The 20,222-nt window shown below is 38.0% G+C and overlaps 1 protein-coding gene across 1 annotated transcript; it reads right to left on the reverse strand.

Moving 5' to 3' along the window:
- Nucleotides 1–4,811: 4,811 nt before the first annotated feature.
- On the reverse strand, nt 4,812–20,222 carry LOC145771925 (xylosyltransferase-like). The gene is made up of 15 exons (XM_082583692.1): nt 20,091–20,222; nt 18,471–18,560; nt 17,779–17,919; nt 17,271–17,368; nt 16,683–16,811; nt 15,952–16,155; nt 14,750–14,945; nt 12,634–12,714; nt 11,022–11,091; nt 9,707–9,809; nt 9,097–9,235; nt 7,892–8,014; nt 6,704–6,934; nt 6,312–6,416; nt 4,812–6,009 (listed from the first exon to the last, which is right to left on the reverse strand). The coding sequence occupies exons 1-15, from the start codon at nt 20,172–20,174 to the stop codon at nt 5,206–5,208; spliced, it is 2,598 nt and encodes an 865-aa protein (XP_082439818.1). The 5' UTR covers nt 20,175–20,222; the 3' UTR covers nt 4,812–5,205.

Below are 20,222 nucleotides of genomic sequence, written 5' to 3' on the forward strand. Positions count from 1 at the left end.
GCGCTTAACTAACTGAGCTGTGTAGGTGGACCGACACAGAATCCACCGCACAGGTCGCCTTTGCCCGAGAGCTTTACATTCTCTTCCGAAACAAATTCTTTGGCCATCTTGGAATGCGAAAGGCGAGAATTACTGTAGTGTTCACGTATTTCAGAAACATAGGCTAGCTGAATCTTTTTTTTCGTCAAGAAACACGATCAAGTTTGACTCGTAGTTATAAATGTTTAATAAACGTAACAGCGACACTAAAAAGCAAAATTGATTTCAACCGGAAAAAGATCCACGGAAAAAGCGAAATTAAACAGTTAATGCGATATCAGCAGAATTCTTGTGGAGGTAGTCAAGTAACCAATCAACAGAATCGTTGTCTACTCTAACATATCAAAATGTTGCATTTTTGAACGCATGAACAAGCCTAAAGCCAAGAAACAACAGTGGCTGTTCAAGTGACAACATCACACTTTACACATTGATTCAACGTCTGTAGATGTGTGAATCAATGCAATTTTAACATTTGGACTGTCAACAACATCAAAAAAACGTTACAATGTTGAACCAATGTAAAAAGACAGAAGTTGTCATCCGAATGGTTTCAGAGATAACATTCCCAAAATAATGCAACTGAAGACAATGGGACAGTGTAAAACGTCATGTCAAAACAGGTTTAATCCGGTTCAGTCTGCCCTGAGCTGAGCAAACATTGACGATAATTTTGCTGCTGCTCTTCGCAGACAAAACTGTTGGAGAAGCTGATGGAGACAGAACCCGAAACCTTGTTTGAATCTTTCGTAATAACTCCGATTTCTTGCAATGCAAAATCAACGTGGTTTGATCGTTTAAATACATAAAGTACTGCACAAGTGAACACTGGGACTGACAATCACAAAGAGTTCGATAAAAATAGTGGGCGAAGGTTAGACGTAACTTTAAGAAGTTGGCTAATGGTCACTTTTGCTTTCAACCAGTAGTTTGACGTTTGTTCTACAAAATATCAGTTGAACAATGCGGGTTGTAGCATACCATAAATGAAAAGTTATTGATTGGGTTTCACGACCAATTCGTGCTGAATTGGGATAGTTTGTTCTTGCGTTAGAGGCCGCCGCAGGTCACGTTCCAGCCGCAGCAGCCAATGGATTGTGTGCTCATCGAGCGTTGTTAGGTTTACCATGGCCACCTAAAGATACGGCCTGATTTGTCACATTTTGCAGAAATTTCCAAGTTTTTCTAACTTTAGGCGAACGTTTAAATAATTTTTTCTTAAAATTAGATTTTTACGCTTTCTTTATTCTTTTACCCAGATAACACAATAGGTTTTAACATCCTCACATGTTGAAAAACAAAGAAAAATTGATTTTGTAGATTTTAGTCAGACTGTTAATTTTCAATAACAGTCTGATTTTGCGTTTTTCAACTTACTTTTTCTCGTTTGCTACTGCTTCCCCAAGGCAACAAAAAAGTATTTGTCATTAGGAAACCGCAAAAAGTAAAAACATCTCAAAAAATGTCAGTTAAGCAGTAGCAGTAGCTGTAATCAAAATCTGCAAAATGTGACAAATCAGGCCGCATCTCCAGGTGGCCATGGGTTTACATATCTATCCTTAGGTCGGTATACGGGACACTGGTAGAGAAAGTGGCACGCAGACTTGTTCAAAGTTGACAAATTTAGCAGCCATTTAATCAACTACAGACTCCTATTGCAAGATACGATAATGAAAACGCACATCGGATTCCCAAGTTGTTCCATGTTTCAACAAATAGCAGTTTAATGTGATTTTAAAATGGATAGAAATAAAACTGCAAGCCTTTTTTGACAACTTTCACTAACAGGACAAGGCCAACGTCTGCCTGCAAGCCAACACGCCAATATGAAGCTGCAATAGCTTTTTGAACCGATACAAGGTCAGACCCAGCCGGTAAATAGTGACGTGATAAGTTCAAAGTTCACGAAGTCATCGTTAAAAACGCACAACTTTAACTGGTGAAGAAATAGCACTAACAACATACTCTCTTCACACGGCGGGCAGGAATGGCGCATTTAGCTGTGTATATAACAGATGCGTATAATTATAGAACATCTAAACTGGCAAAGTCATGCAATACCTTGGGTTTCATACTAGATGGCCTCACAACCACCAGACGCAACGCTTTTCCAAGTAGGTAGCGCATGAGTTAGCTAGTTTAGACTTTCTATAACTGCATTAGCTCTGCCAGTAGCATTGAGCTGTCTGTTTGCAATTGCTGCAATTTATCCTTGGAATAACGTATATGTATAAATACATTGTCTATACGCGGTGTGGTGTCCACAGCAGCCCGGCACCTTTCTCTATTAATTTTAAGAGAACCACAGTTGACATTTTAAAATAAAACCGAAAGAAAATCGTTTAAATGCAGTAGCCTACTGGGTAAAACTTTGGGTCCGCATGATTTTTTATATACTATAATTAATTAATTAATTATAGCATGCATCTGAAGTACGTTTGTGTATAAAAGAGGTTCACATATAGCATTCAACTATTGTCGGCACCAGAAATATTGCATTGCCATGGGCAGATTTTCGTTTGGCATGTAGAGAAAACCATATGCAAATTTGACGATCTTTTAACCAAGTCATAAAATCGCTTTTTTACTTTAAACTGATTGTTTATTTGGGAAAGACAGTGGATAAATGGTCACAGAAAACAGGAATTTTTAAATGATGAAAAAACATTTCTTAGATGTATAATATGGTAATACTTGTCTTCCCAGTCAGCAAATCATTTTTTTTACATTAATTCTACGCCTGGAAACGTTGATTCAATGGAAAAAAGAACTAATTTTGCCAGCCAGTAAAAAGCAGGGTTAAGACGGATCTATATTTCATATTGGACGATATAATTAAAAGCACAAAGAAAACTTGACACTCTTGATCAATAAAACTCGACCGCAAGGAAAAGTATCGTCTCCATGAATACAGAATGTGTGGCAGCTCTGGAACAGTGAATTAAAAAAAGTTGATAATGAAACATTTTTTTTTCTCAGGGGGTTGGCCGTTTCTTTCAATCGTGAGGTTGCTTCTAATCTTTAAGAAATTAGGTTTCAAAAAAACTTAATCAGACTTTTTTCACAAGCGGTATTTTTGTAACTTTGTATGGCCGGTGGTTGTAAATTCAGTTTTCACAACTGCAGCAGATAACTATAGAATGAAGATGTGATCAGAAAGCCCAGCATCCTAGTTCGACAACCAGGAACATCAAGAAGGATATGAGGATCAAGGAGGATATGAGACTTAAGGAGGATATGGTCTGATGAGACTGAGGGAAGAACAGCCTTGAAAATAACGCACAGAAGGAACTAATGGTTTTAACTGAAGACGCCTTGGGCACATTGCAGTGGAGGAACATCCGCACCATTAGAGCTACTTAAAGTGGAAGCGGAGAAAACAGGAAAATTAGAAATATATTTTGGGATATTTGCACTCTAAGGATAAATTACCCAATTCAAACTGAAACACTGAGCGGACTCTAAGAATACATATTCCACAAGACATACTACCAGTTAAGCATCGCTAAGACTACATGTAAAGCACAGTATACAGTAAAAGTGGTTCTCACATTGAAATCCAAGCATCGGGGAATGAGAAGATAAGGTTCACATTATACTAAACCTTCGGCACTAATAAGAGTGGTCTGTTGCTTTCTCTCGGCTGCCTTCCATTCAGCAATTCCTTTCACACAATCTATCACGGTTTGAGGTGAGGCCTCAAAGCCCGTAAGTAGATGTCTTGTACGTTGTGCCATCCCACAACAGTGACGATGAATGTGATGCACAAGAAGTGATTATGATGGGATCGTTAGAACATAGTTTGCAACATGACAGGGTGACGATATTTCTCTGTTTTCGTTCTTGATGGGACCATCACAAACACTTATGGGATTCGTTCATCATATTGATAAATTCTGTATTCAGAAACAAAGGGATAAGACAAAAAAATCACCTGAAGGCACACTTTTGTTGGAGGAGTTGTTGATTTTGAAATGAATAGAGATTTCTCAAAACATATCAACCATAACACGTAGCAAACTTCATTGGATTTACGCAGCCAACATATCAGTACTTTTTTACATTGATTTATCGTCTGCAAACGTAAAATTGTAAACGACAATGCAAGAAGAACTAATTTGTTGACTTGGTAAAGTCAAGCTCATTGCAAAACCCAAACTCAACACTGCTGGTAACTTGACATATTAGACTACTGTCGAGTCATGGCGATCTGTATACACAGGCCTTGCCAAAGTGCAAACTGGAGGCCTCTGAAGGCCGATGTAGAAGCCAAAGCTAAATCTACTTCATATCCCTTTGACATGATAGTTTTGAGAATCTGAGAATTTTGAGAACAATTGCCAAAGTGTGACCACTGAATCTCAAATCACTGCAAAACTCTTAGTTTTACATTAAAAAATGACAAATATTTTACTAATACCAGTGTTGCCAGACGCTTTTTGGAATTCCAGCCCAAGTGCCAAAATCTAGTCCATTATTTGCATGGAAACAAGAGCACAAAAGTAGCTCAAAATCCCACAAAATATACAAAAATACTTTATTTTTTAACCACTTCTCAAACTATCAACTTATTCCAGCAATTTTGGCTACGGCCTCCCGTCAAATTTGAAGCTGCACGTTGGTAATGCCTGTGCATATAGATCGCCATGTGTCGCATTAATCTCACCACTCGTTCGTTGCAACATACATTCAGATGTGAAGGACGGCAAATATGGAACACAATAAACTTTCCCTATAATTTCTCAATCAACTCGTAACTTCTGTGCGTGTGGAGTTTATTCGTTGCACTTAAAAAAATAAATAAATATGTAAGAATAAGAAAAAGTGAAGAGCTTTAAATACAACGCAGCGGAGCATTGCACAGAGAAAAGATACAATAAACACAAACAGCCCAAATAGCAAATCAGTATCTTTTATGTTGATTCAATGCCTGCAGACGTTGAATCAATGTTAAAAACGACTAATTTGCTGACTTGGGAAAAGGCTGACATCGATGGCACAGCAACAACGGAACGTTTCCGCAATTTTCATCTATTCAACGTTGAGAAACCAAGTTTCACTTGCAACTTGTGTGAAGAAGTGTTGCTAGCATCAGTAGGTTGCCACGCGTCTCGCCGACAAATGTGACGTCACCGTTACGTCACGATTACGTATGATACAGTGTCTTCATCTGATTCTGCCGTTTCTTTTCACTTTACCCAACTCCGACTTCGGGTCAGGAGAAAATGATGACCAGTTTTGGTTCTGACACAAAGGCGGCGTCACTTGACGTTGTTCGCTGCAGCGACTTGGCTGCGCACTACTCCACTGCGCCGATGACGCAGCAACAAAGCAAACTTCTTTTACTTTCCACAGACGACCCAGAACAGCGTCTATCCATGACTTTAGCCGGTCTCCGGCAATGTGTAAAGAGTTAGACATTAAACTCTGAAGAGCTTCGGAATCTTTCTGCAAACCTAATGTTGTTCGGATGGAATACAAATTTCGGTTTGCGCTGTTCAGTTCCGCATCGTCTTCGACTCCGCGATTGTCCGTCCGCAGCTGTTTATCACCTTCGACACCTTTCACATATTGCACCGGGGTCACAAAGAACTCAACTTCTGCGCAAACCTGGGTGAACTGGCGCTGTATGTAGAACTTAATTGTCCAACGGCCGGGCCTCATCGGTTTGCGCAAGCTGAGGGGGGTTTCGGTCACCCCTGCTGCTTTTGAGGGGGTTCTGAAGTCATTATAATCCGCAACAACATTCAAAGGGTCTATCACGGCAACTGTGACCACAAAATCTTCGTCCCCTTTTCGCCAGCGGGCCACCAAATGGGGGTCACTATTGGGTCCCACTAGCCCACCCCAGTCTCGAAGTGCCAATTCTTTTACGTCCCAATTTGTCCCCACCATGGCCGAACTGAGCCTCTTCGCCAGCTTAGACCCGGCATCGGTTATCTTCAGAGTGGGAAATTGAAACACGTGCACCTGAAATAGATGACAATAGAAAAGTATTCCACAACGATACGGGGTTCGTTGAAACCTTCATCAAAATAATTTATCATTGGATTATCTGGGGAGGTAAAGTCAGTGGAATATAGTATTTTAAGAAAGTAACTTCATACCCAGCAGGAAAAATTGGTCCTTTTTACATTGATTCAACGTCTACATACATTGTAGCAATGTAAATAGCACCAATTTTGTGAACTGGGTTTCTAGCAATCTTTAACATCGACAATTGTCATAACGATATTTCTCTCTTCGGAGCTGGAGCCGTGTGTCAAGATTACCTGGAATTTTCCATCTGGCTCTTCATCTTTCGTCTTTGGACTCCATGAAGCTCCGATAGTCAGAACGTATCCAGCAAAAGTCTCACTGGTCTTGAAAACATCCACCTAGGAAGCGGATGACCAAGTAAAGAAGATGATACAAACTAAATATGCAGCAGACACCGCTGTCGGCAAGCGACCAACATAAGATGCAGATTTTATTTTTTTTGTATCAACACATAAAGTTGAAACACTCAAATTAAGTTTAAACATTAACATTAACGTTTAAAATTTAACATTTAACGTTAAACATTAACATAAAGGTAAACGTTTAAACACAAGTCCAAAAGATTAAAGTCAAAATTCAGCGAGTTTTTCAAACACCATTCAATTACGTCAAAAAGTCACACTACCTCATATATTTTATCCAAGTGCAGAGAGCACTGGGCTTCGTTGTCGCTGTACTTCAACTGGCGAGCGAGTTGAGATAACCCCAGCCTTCCAAACGAGGTGTAGTGGGTGATGGCCGCGTCCGAAACTGAATCCAAACCGTCAAGATGGTCGTAACAATTTTCCCAGTATGAATTAAGTGCAGGCGTGCCGGAAGGGTATTCCCCATAAAGTTTAAAGTCAAGGTGATTCACCTGCCATTCATAAAAGCGTGGATGATGTCAATCAAAGTACGTCACCAATAACTTACAACATTAAGAACTGGATGCACAACCAAGGGATCAACGGTTAAGTAAATCTTCGGATTAAAAAAATCATTTTGCGAACTAATCTTTCCTTTCCGTACCGACCGTAATCCGCTGATTAGAATCACCGATTAACGATGGATTTTGAGCAAAATGGTTATTATTATCGATTAATTATGATCTAACCAGGTCGTTAGCTCAATGGGCCGATTAAAGGATCTGATGTTGGTGCAGAAAAACCTGACATATCACTTTAAAAAATAAAACAAAATTTCTGACGTTCAAATTGCTATCGTCATCAATATAATTATATTTAAAAATAAATCTTGTTTTATGAGCGAACAAACTAAGTTGTTTGCGTTGGCAGTATTTCACCTACATAACTTTGTTGAACCACTGTATAAGTAAACAAAAACAAGTAACGGAAAATATTTGAAATGTTTTTCTTCTGCAACAAAATGAATGCCGCATTTGTTCACAATCATCGATGTGTTTCTCGGCAGCCGATTTGTAGCAAGAATTGACAGCGATAGACACGTGTTTCGCCCATGAGGCTGGGCTCATCAGTATCGCACCGTATTCTGCCACAAATTTATTCGACCACCGCTTTACCAGTCAGTTTAACTCTTATCTTTGTGGAAACAAAGAAAGAGCCAACAAAACCAGCAGGCGCCAGGGCAGAGGACATTGTGAAGAAAGGGGCGTTCTTCCCGGCTATCAGCACAACACTTGATCAGAGTTTGACGTTTCCGAACATTGGCATACGTTCAATTAATATTTGAACATCAAACTAGCTCGCAAGTAACTGGTTTGTACATTTGCACTTTTTTTCATTGATTTAAAGTCTGCAGACGTTGAATCAATGTCATAAAGGGTCTGATTTGTTAGCTAGGCAGCCAATCTCACCACTTCCTGATTGATAACCTCTTCAAACTTCCTCGCGAAGAAAACAGGTCTTGTGGTCTTCAAACGAACCAAGTCGGAGGGATAGAAGTCGTTGGGTGAACAGCCACACCAGTCGACAATGTGCTGGGAATAAGTTGTTGCTGGGTTAGATTAACTCATGATCTCCTTAAAACAACAGATGCAAGAAATGATGTAAATTTAAAACGGAAAAATAAAATCTGTTTTCATCGCAGAAGTGAACCTGAAGTGATTTGTTTGTCGTATCCAGGCTTACACCCGGTGGTTGAAGATTTAAATTAAGTGGGTGGGAAGGCAATCTTCGTGTCCATCTTCAGGCATGGTTTGAAGTGTCCTGGCAAAAACACAGCCGCATGCTCATGAGCGGTGTCGAACCGACGACTCTTCGAGTGCCGTCCCAGGCCAGGGCTCTCACCACTCGGACATGCAACCGAACCCAAAATGATTTCCAAACACAAACGACCAGCTGCATTCAATTGAAAACGTCAACGCTGCAGTGGTAGTCTTTACAATGGATCAGTATTTAGTTGCCGCCTTGTTTCTGTGTAACTAAGCAGCAAACCAGCTACGGAAATCAATGCATGCGGACATAAAGCTTGGTATCGCTGTAATATCTCTTGGTTGCCCAGCCTACATACATCGAGAATGCGAGCTAAATTTTTTCTGTTAGGTTTAAACAATTTTACCAACAGTACTTAATAATGGCACCTGTGCAGCGCCACATCCACAGTGTAAACTGTGCTCCGAGGCGCTGTACGTGACGATGATGATACAATAATACATTCAGTTATAACGTTCCGCAAATTAAATCATTTGCAGGCCAGTTTTGAATTCGTTTAAATTTTTAGCTTTCCTTATACAAATATATAAACAATTCCAGTAGCTAGCAGCAACAACTGGAGGGCTGCGGTTGCCGTATTGAGTCTAACATAAAAAGTTACACTTTGAAATAATCAGTATCAATACAACGGAAAGCTTTTATTGCCAAGCAGAGTAAATTAAAACATTACTTGAGTAATACAAAATCTACTTTCTGCCAGTATCCCCCTTATGGTATACAATACATACAAAGTATCCGGGAGGTGAAAATATCCTTTGTTGTATCTTCGATAAATCGTTTGTTTCATTTAAGTAATTTTTTGAACATTATTGTAATAAAGCTTTTGAGGGTAAATAATTTAAAATACCTTGTACTGGCACTTGCACCCCCTGGCACGGTTCCAGTTAGTCACCCTCAGGTTATTGTCAACAAAAGTCTCACACCGGTCGCTGTTCTGAGCCAGAGTGTGGAAGAACGATTCCGCCGGTAGAAGGGTGTACTTGTACCTGAAAGACAACGTTTCGACAATAGCTGGTAAATGCATCTTCGGTCGAAAATAGTTTTATTTTAAAGATTTAGGTTCAATTTTGGCCGAGATTTTGTTTCGAAGTTTTGGTTGACCTTTAGTAACCTCTTTTGGGCAACCTTTAGTCGACCTCCAACCTTTCGGTCGTGAAGCTTCACGTGACAGAAGAAAATGAAAGATGTCGTTTAAGTTAACTTAACAGTATGGCATTTGCCAATTGAAAAAATACAGTATTCATGAGGCATCGTAAATACTCATAGCTTCTTTATAAGTTTGGAACGTTTTTTTTTAAAGGGATGTTCATTGTTCAATAGCCCATTATATGAGGCACTACAGTTCAATCTTTACGTTGTTTAACATCTCAAGAGCGGATTGGAAGTCAAAATAATTACGACTACAGGACAGCGAAGAGAGTGATATAACCAAATGAAGAAAAGAACACTTCACTCACCAATGCTTCAGATCTGACAGCAACTTATCCTTGCCGGTTATCACATATTGGCAGAACTTCCTGTTTAAGGCCACCCAGTCGCTTCCACCGTTCACTGTGATTCCTGGAAATTGCATACTATGAATGTTCTGTACTCGTTCTGTACCATCTCACACAGTTCTTTTATCATTTGGTTCAAACTAAGCTAAGATGGGAATCCGAAGTGTTTGCCTTAGCATTTGGGCTACGAGATTTCAGTTATCGGTCAATACAACTATAAATCAACTTATGTGATAAAATGTAACATTGTTTTCGTGTAAGCACTAAGCAAGAGAGTATATAAATAAATAAGTAAGCATGCCGTGTTTATGACAAACTGGATAGTATTACACTGAATCAGAAAAATCAGTTTTATTAATAGAACGATTAGAACTATACAGAATTAATAGTTCTATCAATAAAACTGATTTTTCTGATTTAGTATTATACTGTCCACTTTGTTTCAAATATTTTATCACACTACGCGTCCTAATCGGATCATCAGTGTTAAATCATAAGAATATTTGATGAAAAGTTTAATAACGAAGTTTTGTTTTGGCATGCCTTGTTCAATTTACAACTTTACATAATAAGTACATTTTTATTACTTAAAAAACAAAACATAGAAATTGGTTACTTAGATGAAAATCCCGTTCTCGAGATTTCTGTTTAGCCTTGACATCCAATGCAATGAACGCAATGCTCTAACAAGTTTGGACAACTGGAGCAAGCAAGCAGCATGGCTATTTGTGCTTCAGTTTGTAAAGCCGGATATCCGCTTAGGTGTAGCCTACATGTGGTGGTGAAGTAGCAACGTTCACAAACAGCAAATCAACCATTCTTTTACATTGATTCAACGTCTGCAAACGTTGATGAGCTGTCTGGGTGACTGTGGCTGAACTGCTCCTATATATCGAAGCTAATGTATAATGATCACAGGTAACGTTATAAATGTCATTTTTGACATTCAAACTGGTGTTTTTAGAGGTCGTGGTAACCGAAGGGTGCACTTTTAATGTAAATCAAGTGCAGCTGGCAAAATCCATATATAGTACATTGATTTAGTGTCTGCCAACGTTGAATCAATAAAAAAACAATAAATTTTGCCAGCTGAGCTTTCTACATGGCTTGAAAACGATCAAAATGTCTCACATGCATGAGAATCTAAGTTAGCAATCAGTTCTTTTTTACATAAATTCAATGTCTGCAGGCGTAGAATCAATGTGAAAAGGGACTGATTTCCTGAATGGGATACAGCCCGCTATGCAACGTATTGAATATGAATTAACGTAGCAACCTTTCGGTAAATCTCGTTCTCCCAGCCTCCACATGTGCTGATCGCATTCCACAAACACACGGTTCAAGCCCTGGCAAAGTAGAGCAAATAGTAGAAGATTAATCGCTGTTTGATCTGCTGTAAAATCCTGGTTCACAAAACTACAAAGCATTCAAAAGCAGTGACCACTGACGAAGAGTTGTAGTTTTTTATTTAGTCAAGTTTGCGTCGCTTAAATGTCACCAGACGTTGAAATGATGCAAAATATATAATTTTTCCGTTGGAGTACAGCTAGATACAATATATATGTACTTAAGGCATACCTTAAATGCCTAGTAGCAAATTATAGCCGTCGCAAGATTTGCAAACCATGGTTGTTTAGTTCAAATCAGATCCAGCTGGCAAAATCGCCCTTTTTAATAATATTGATTCAAAGTCTGTATACGTTGAATCAATGCAAAAAGGACCAATTTTGTAGTTGGGATAACTCTGAAACATTACGTTCAATCAATCCATGTGGGCCAGCTATGTATGGCACGGAAAGGAAGTAGTCAAGAAAAAGATAGTTTACTAAAGAGAAAATTGCAGGCAAAACCGCAGAGCACCTACAATCGATTTCTAGATTAAATTAATTCAATTTTAATTATTCACTCTTTACACGTTCGATTTTCTTTTACAAAAGCGAGGTATCCAACGTGTAAATTTGAACTTTGTCACAACTCAGCTTAACTTACTTCCACCCACACAACAAAGTCAGTCATTTTTACATTAATTCAACAGTGGAATAAATGTAAAAATGATGGCTTTTGTTGTCTGGGGAAGTATTATGTGACGATATTGCCTGCCAATGGCAACGATTAGAAGCAAACATTTCAGCAGATTCAGCCACCAACAGATATATGTGATTCCACGCACTTTGTGCAGCAAACCACTTTTGGTGCAATTGATTAAAGACGACACTAGTGATGTGAGTCGTTTTTGCATTAAAAACATATATTTTATACAAAACATTAAAAAAACATACTAAGAAAACTTTTTTTGTGAAAAACCTTTGAAAATTTTAACTTGCTGAAAGAAGGCTTTGTATTTTTTGGGTTTGCACAAGTGCAACCGCTTCGGTTGCTTTAAGTGCAGGTTTTCCAAGCAACTTTTAAAGACATTCACTTACAGCATTATATGATTTAAAAATCCAAGTTAAAACTAATATAATTTTTAACAAGCTAGTTAGCAGCTATAATTTTAAAGCTTTGCTTGTATTTTTACTTATACAGTTATTTATGATAATCATTTCAAATCAAATACAAACAAATTTATTTTCACACGATTGAAGTGACTAACTGTGTGAAAATAAATTCGTTCGTATTACAAGACATGTAACCGAGTCGTTCATATCAAGCATTGTTGTGGGTTTGACACCTGTCAAGATATTTTATTTTCTTGATTATTTCAAATCGGCTTTATTTAAAAATTATAAGAAACGACTACAAATGGGAATATAAATACATGAAAAATGTAAAATAACAAATAAAAAACTAGTAAAAAACAATAACTTAAAAAACAGTTATTCAATGCCTCTAAACGTCAAGTTAAATCGAGGAAAAAATGAAACCAATCTATTATTCAGCTGTATCACCTGTTTCCTTATAAATTTTTCATCCTCTCTGCCATGGGATTTCATGAAGTTCTTATCCCTATAAGTTGATAGGAAGTCAATCTGAAAAAAAAACAAGGTTGCCAAGTCACAATTTCATTTCTCGAGTAAATTTTTCCTTTTGAAAGGAAACTTTAATTAAAAAAAACAGATTTAATCTAGCCATGATTTAATGTTTTGTTTAAAAAATACACTTATTTTGACATTTTGTGAATAGTGACAGTTTTCTGAATACAAATTAAAAAACCTAAAACGTCGGCTGCATAGCCGAGTGGTGAAAGCCCTGGGACGGGGCTCGAAAGGGCGCTGGTTCGACACCGCGCAAGAGCATGCGGCTGTGTCTTTGGCAAGACACTTAAAGGCATGCCTGAAGATGGACACAAAGACTGGCTTCCTTGCCTTCCCGTCCACTTAATTCAAATCTTTAACTACAGGGTGTAAGCCTGGATACGACAAAAAGAGCCTCAATGCAGAAGCTAATCCCATGTTTTTGAGAACGTTTCGTAAATTAACTTTCTGCAGACGTTGAATCAATGTAAACAAGGGCATATGATGGCTGAGATGGTTAATTTGTTCTACAGTATAGCCATTCTCTGCTGTGAATTGTCTCTATGGTAATACCGAAAGTACAAACACAGTACGTAGCACCGCCTTGTTTGCCCAATGGGCGTCTATAATGAAACGGCGTTAGGTTTGGTTGGAATTTCACGACAATGATGACAAGTTATTGAAATCATCAAAAAGTTGATTATTATGCGTTTATATCGCATGGACAACGAAACATCAACGCCAATTTACATCATGACAAACTACTGTTCTTCTTCTTCGTTTGAACCTTGTTCTTCGCCACTTCAAGGGTCGAGGGGCTCTGCCTTTTACCACCCTTGGGCAGTGGCGGCGACGCGGTCTAGATGTTTGGGCAGGTGTCGAGCAGCCATTGAATTGATTCGTCATCCAATTCACGCAGACCACGCACACCATTTGGCGCATGGTAGATGGCGCAGTTACAGATGGTATGGTCTACGGTTTGTTCCTCCATGCCACACTCACAGATCGCGGATGGAGCCATCCCCCATTTGTGCATGTTGAAGCGAAATAGTCCGACGCCAGTACGCAGGCGGTTGAGCCGCACCCAGGCCTTCCTTGGCAAATGCATTCCGGTTGGATGGTGGCTGGTATCGGAGATGAAACTTTGGAGTCTTGAGGAGTTCTTCTTCCACTCCGAGCTCCATTGGTGATCCGCCCACGTAGCCGCACTGATGGATTGGAGCTACTGTAATTCGAGCTAACAAAACATACAATTGAATCTGTGCTAAAAACATACATCACACCGTCTAAAGTTGAAAAGTACAAAAAGCAAAATTGAAAGATTTCTGCTTTCACGTCTATAGATATCATCAAAGATCCAGACAACAAAGTTTGTCATTTTCACATTAATTCAACATCTGCAGACGTAGAATAAATGCAAACAATGACCGATTTTGCTGTCCGGGGAGTACTCTTATCAAAGACATTGTCCAGAAATCACCCAACTCCAACTTCATTAAAACTACAATTTTACAATAAAGCTGGAGACGCGTTTGTTTAGGCAACAATAAAAGTGTCATAGAGGCAATTTTGCACAATATTTCATTCTGTGATAACAATGTTTTTTTTTTCCCTAGCAACAGCAACACTCATAGAAATTACGCATTTCCTCGGCGGAAAGTAGACAAGCACAGCAACACACACAAGCATAGATCACAATGCTGTAAATCGAATTCTGTTGACAAGAGATTTCAACAATGGACTCCAAAGTCACCAGACTTTATGACAAAAAAAATTGAAGCTGTGAAAAAAGACCACATTCAACAGTAAATTTTAAAACGCTAAAAAACAATTTCTGTGACATATCTCGCTTTAGATAAAGAGGCGAACTGAACAACTACAAAAAACAAAGTCGAACATATCAGATGCAACACTTTGTTGTGGTTTCTTTCAAGGAAAAAATATCTTATGTAATGCAGTTAGATATTTTTTCAGTGAGAAGCCAAAACCATTTGAATGTGTGTGACTTGTATTCGTAGACGTTAAAAAATGTTATGGAATTTCTACTCACCAGTTTTTTGTCATTTTCAATCGGAAAGTCCAAGGCACTGAGGTTAATAAAGAAATCCCAGTCGTTCCAAAGATAAAGAACATCTTTCAACGCACGGAGGAGCATCTGCAGCAAGCTGGAACCCCCCCAGATCGTTGCCATGCGCCAGGGGGCCACTTTGACATTCATGTACTGTTTTGTTTCTTTCAAAACTTGTCTAAAATTTAAGAATGGTAATGACCAAAACAGCAAAAAACGGATTTTATTGTCAGGTAAGGAAGTTATCTTCACTTATCAAGTAAACAAAGTCAGCCAGGTTCGGACACTTCTATAACCAATGCTTTTGCCATCGCAGCGGCAGCTTCTTCAGAGTCTTCAGAACATTCTATTTGAATAAGATAATGAGGAAGACGTCTTGCGTTTTCCGTCGGCAAAAGCTTAAATAAGTTATAAAGCTTTCCGAATCCAGATGATTTTATTTACTTGTCATGTTTAAGCGTTCTAATAAAGAGCCCTAGTGTAACTATTCAGTCTCAATAACATAGAGAAATCGGAAAAGAGATAGAGAAACCGGCTTCTACCCAGACAGCAATTAACTATTTTTCCATGCAAAAATGGTTGATTTGCTGTCTGGGTGCATTATCACTCTTCTTCGTTTTTTTTTTTTGGGGGGGGAACTTTTTTGAAGCGACTCGTCGTATCAATGGCAAGCTGCAATTACTCGAATAGCAGTGCAGGGCGTGGTAGAAAATCCTCAAGCTGTGAAAACTAGTGATCACACTATCAAAGCATTAAATGCCTATTTATCGAGGTGGAAGCATCAACAAGTGATATCAAAACTGATATTAAATGAATAATTTAACGTCCCACCTGGCGCCATAACAAAAAGCGATTAGCCATTATTGCATTGATTTAAAGTTTGCAGACGTTGAATCAATGTAAAAATACTGATTTGCTGGCCGAGTATTTGTTGAAAATAAGAAAATCTTGAAAAAACGATGAAGCAATCCATAGTGTGGATTCGAATAAAAATATATTACGCTATTATCAACAGTTAGTGCTGTACTACAAGTATGTAAACTCTGATGTACTTGAAATGTAACTGTGTAGCACTAGACACACATCACATGCATTAAGATTTTATGGTCATAACCATAACTCAAAAGTACAGCATAAAAGCTGCTTCACAAGAATTTAACTCGTAGTAAATTAATCGTAATTACCTCAATAGATAGTCTGATCGTTTGTCAACATGGATGTAATAGTAGTGGTCTCTGTGATACATAACACGGAGCAGGCGCTTGAACTGACGAAATGACCGCCCATGAACAACCAGGATGTAGCAAATGCGAACCTTTGGTAATGACTCATCAACCGAGGATGGCATTGGGGCGTGGAATACAAACTTGTAGTCGTGAGGACATGTTCTGCAAACAAGAATTCATCATTTTTAATTGTAATACGCCAAGCTGTATTACGAAAAAACATTGAAATACGATATCCGACGGTTATCAACAACCGAATATAGCGATAGAAACTGGTCATTCACATGCATAAACAACAAACTATTCCAAGTTGTCATGTGGATTTGACAGGTTACTTGTTGGTGATAGGGAATGAAAAGTATGGATTATTGTTTCAAGATTAAATCTGACGATGTTTGAAGCTAGCTCTCGCTGTCATAGGTATTGCTTGCACATGTTCATTTTTACCGATCTATGGTACGATGAGGTATATTTCATTTTAGAAACGATACTGTAAAGTTATCATTGTATTGCATTAATTATATTTTTGCGGGCGGGAAAAAGTTACGAATCGAGATAGAAATTCCTGAGTTAAAACGTTAGACTTTGATAAAGTTGTGTCGGTAAATGCTACACATGATAGACAACAGAAGAGCCACGTAAAAACAACAGCATATCGGAGACAATTTGCCAACAGATATGAATCATACCTTGGCATTGACTCTGGAAAGAGCATCTTTTCTTGCAGTTGACAAGCGACGTCCGATATTTCCTGCTTGCACTTGTCAGATTTAGCCCTGGTGATGGCGGACTGGGCATCCTTGTGGGTGACTTCACAGCTAGAGAAATTGAAAACAAAATGCGTTTGAGAAAGGAAGACCAAAGAAAACGTGGGAAGACAATATGAAGGATGACTTGACAAAAAAGGAACTTAGAAATTCAAGTTGCCAATATAACTGCAGGCAACTGGTCGACCTCTGGTATGTCGGGATGAAGACCAGGCTTTTTTAATCTGTAGCAAGCCATGGCGAATATTTATTTATTTGCATAGCATTGTAATATGAAAAAAACAACGAGGCTACCGCTTTATGTCAAATTCAATGATATCCAAATCACAACGAGATAAAGAAAACAATGAATATAACAACTAACTAAAAATCAAACAGCAAAGATAGAACAAGATAGTGAAATTTAAGCATTAGACAACAAAATCCGTCAGTTTTGCATTGATTCAGCGTCTGCAGACCTTGAATCAACGTAAAAATGACAGATTTTGCTGTCTAGGACGCACAACGTACATAGGTTGATACTTGACGTCGTCATAGGGTCGGACGCCAAACACGTCGGCATTTTCTTTTTTCGGTTGCCGAGGAACACGAATTTTCTCATAATGATCCTGCAATGGTTTAATTTGTGATGGTGTTGAAATGTTAAAAAGTGATTAAATACGAATAAAATGCTTGCAAAAAAGTTTAAGTTTCCCTTTAATCAAACGTACCGCTTCCAATATCGTGATATTAATCCAACAGAATGAAACGAATAGTTAGAATTATTACTGTGGTGAATTCCTGCTGTCATCACGACACCAATGTAAATATATATTCTTTTCAAATGACTATGTAAATATTCCAACAAATGACTCTCTATTGCAGTAATTATCTTTTAAAGCTACATTGAAACAGTAGATACAAAGTCGTATTGACGTATTACACAATTTCATAAATTAAAAGCTATAGAATATTTGCACACTCGAATCAAAGACTTTAGCTTACCGTAATGCTGATTTGCAAAAATCTGGGCTTTTACCTTTAAATTTTCGTCTTCAATGATGCTGTCAGCGTTGCCTGCATGCTTCAAAAATTCTTCACGAAACTTTGGATTTTTAGGATTTAATGCTTCTAAGTCATCATAGTGTGGCTTTTCTCCTTGCAATAATGCATTGGCTGCCTAGAAATAGGACACAATATATCTATAAATCCACTGGGAGAAAAGCATCATCATGTGATCTGCATTTAAATTTCAAAAGAGTGTTAATAAAACAATTTTTAAACTGGAAGTTTAAACAGAGCATAGGACTGGAAGTGGAAGTTTAAACAAAACAGAGTTCTAATGGGCATAAGCTACATGTGGCATTAATGTGACATTCTGTCTACTTCTTGTGGTTGAGAGTAACATATTAGCCAATTGCTATGGCACCTGTTCGAGATAAATATTATGATTGAATTCACTCATTTGAGTAACTTCAATCATCTTAAATAATCACCAGTTAAGTGATGAAAGTATCTGAAAAATGTTTAGAAATTCCTGGCTCAAAGCTCCCAGTTGACAACATATAGCTTGGTAAGATGTTCAGTTGTATTGTAAGTACCGGTATGTCAAAAGTGGAAGCAGGTGGCTAGACCTTTTGCTGCTTTTTGTTGCATTGAACTAGGCTATTGCATCATACTGTTCATTGATGTTTACTAAATAGGACAACTTTCATAGAATAACCAGCATACCTGCTTCTTTCTTATCATTTGAATCTGTCTTATTCTTTTAATTTGCTCTTCTTCTAACAAAGAAGGACTGGAAGTGAATGTGATAAAAACCTAAAAAAAATTCTGTAATTATACACCATCAGTATAGAAATAGTGTCATTAAAGGTGTACACAAAACTAAAAGGGAAACATTTGAACTTTTACCTGGCTTTTTTTTTTAAAACGTGAAGAAAAGTAAACCATGGGATAGTGGGATGTAAAACAGCAAACATTTAGTTGCTGGATCTCACTCCACCTTGGGAAAAAGAACTTTAGTTGGAGGTGGTGTACAAGTCTCTGCCGTGGTCAAAAATGCCATGACGTCATAGATTAAAAAATACTAGGTGAAGTGTGTGAACAACTGTATTTTTGCTTTGATACTTTCTAACCCTAAAGCCTGAAGGTTAAAATTTAGGTTGATAAAATAACCAAGGAAAGGTGAAGCAGTGAAGGCATAAAACAGCTTTTGTATGGTTGAAAGGTAACACTATTCACCCTATATTTCTTGGTAGATTCAATCTATGATGTCATAGTATTTTAACCAGGGTGGAGAGTTGTACACAAGCTCTGTTTAATTATTATTCCTGATTAAAGATATACAACACTGGTTGACATTCTTCACAACAATACCTAGTAATCTAACATTGAGAGCTTGAATTGCATGGAGTTTGATCCAATGCAGTTGGATGCCTTCTGATGTGCACAGCTCAACACATTTCCCCAGTTAGAAAAAAAGCCTTAGAAATCCTTTTGCTTTTTGCGACAACCTACCCATGTGAAACTGGGTTAACTCTTGTAAACATCAAAACTAAGTCGGGCAATCGTTTGGATCCAAGAGATAATATGCGTGTGTCTATCTCAAAGAAAGTACCTCGTTTCAACATGATCATTGACGAAAAGCAGCAACAAAAAAGCCATTTGTAGATTGACTGATGAATATTGTTGAACTTATAAGACTGTTTTTAATGCATACATTCAACACGTAAGTTATAAATACACTGCGTTTAATTCCTATTACGGTATTACAATTTTATTTGCTTCCGTCGGCCATTGTAGACAGGGGGTACGAGAAATTTTCATAAAAGCTTAAAGGGTATGATACGATCGCTAAAAAGATTAAGAAACACTGTTCTAAGCTAACCTTCTGTACAGCGCAGCCTTAACATCGAACACAAGAATCAAAAAGTTGAAAGCTAAACAAGGTAAGAAACTTGTCCAATGAGATGTGGCAAATACAATAAGCAAAAAATGCACGGAACTAACCAATAAGTAAATGCAAAGTAGCTAAGATAAACTGCAAGCATGCAACTGCCTGTTTAACACAGGATTAACAATAGATAAGCAGGCCATCTAAGATTTATATTTAGAAGTCAGACCTGCCTGTGTAGTGTGTAGTCTGGATGTGACCTTGAACTAAGCGATATTTTTATGTGTGTGTACAATCAATCTTTACTGTTGATTATTACACTTAAGTCACATTTCCGATATTGAAATACAGCTGTTCAACTACAGTCCAAATTACCTTAATATTTGCCCCACTTTTTAAAACTTAGTCACCTCTTAAAATTTACTGTAGCCTATATAACATTGAAATAATCTCACCTGAATAAACAATAGAAAGCCCAACACATAAAAAATTACTTTCCATTCTCGATAGAATCTTCTCAGGGATCGTATCAAGCCCATTGTAAGAAAAGTTTCTGACTTCAAAAAGACAACCTAGCTTCACAAAGA

This window comes from Aplidium turbinatum, chromosome 6 (genome assembly GCF_918807975.1).
Source record: "Aplidium turbinatum chromosome 6, kaAplTurb1.1, whole genome shotgun sequence".
Taxonomy (NCBI): Eukaryota; Metazoa; Chordata; class Ascidiacea; order Aplousobranchia; family Polyclinidae; genus Aplidium; species Aplidium turbinatum.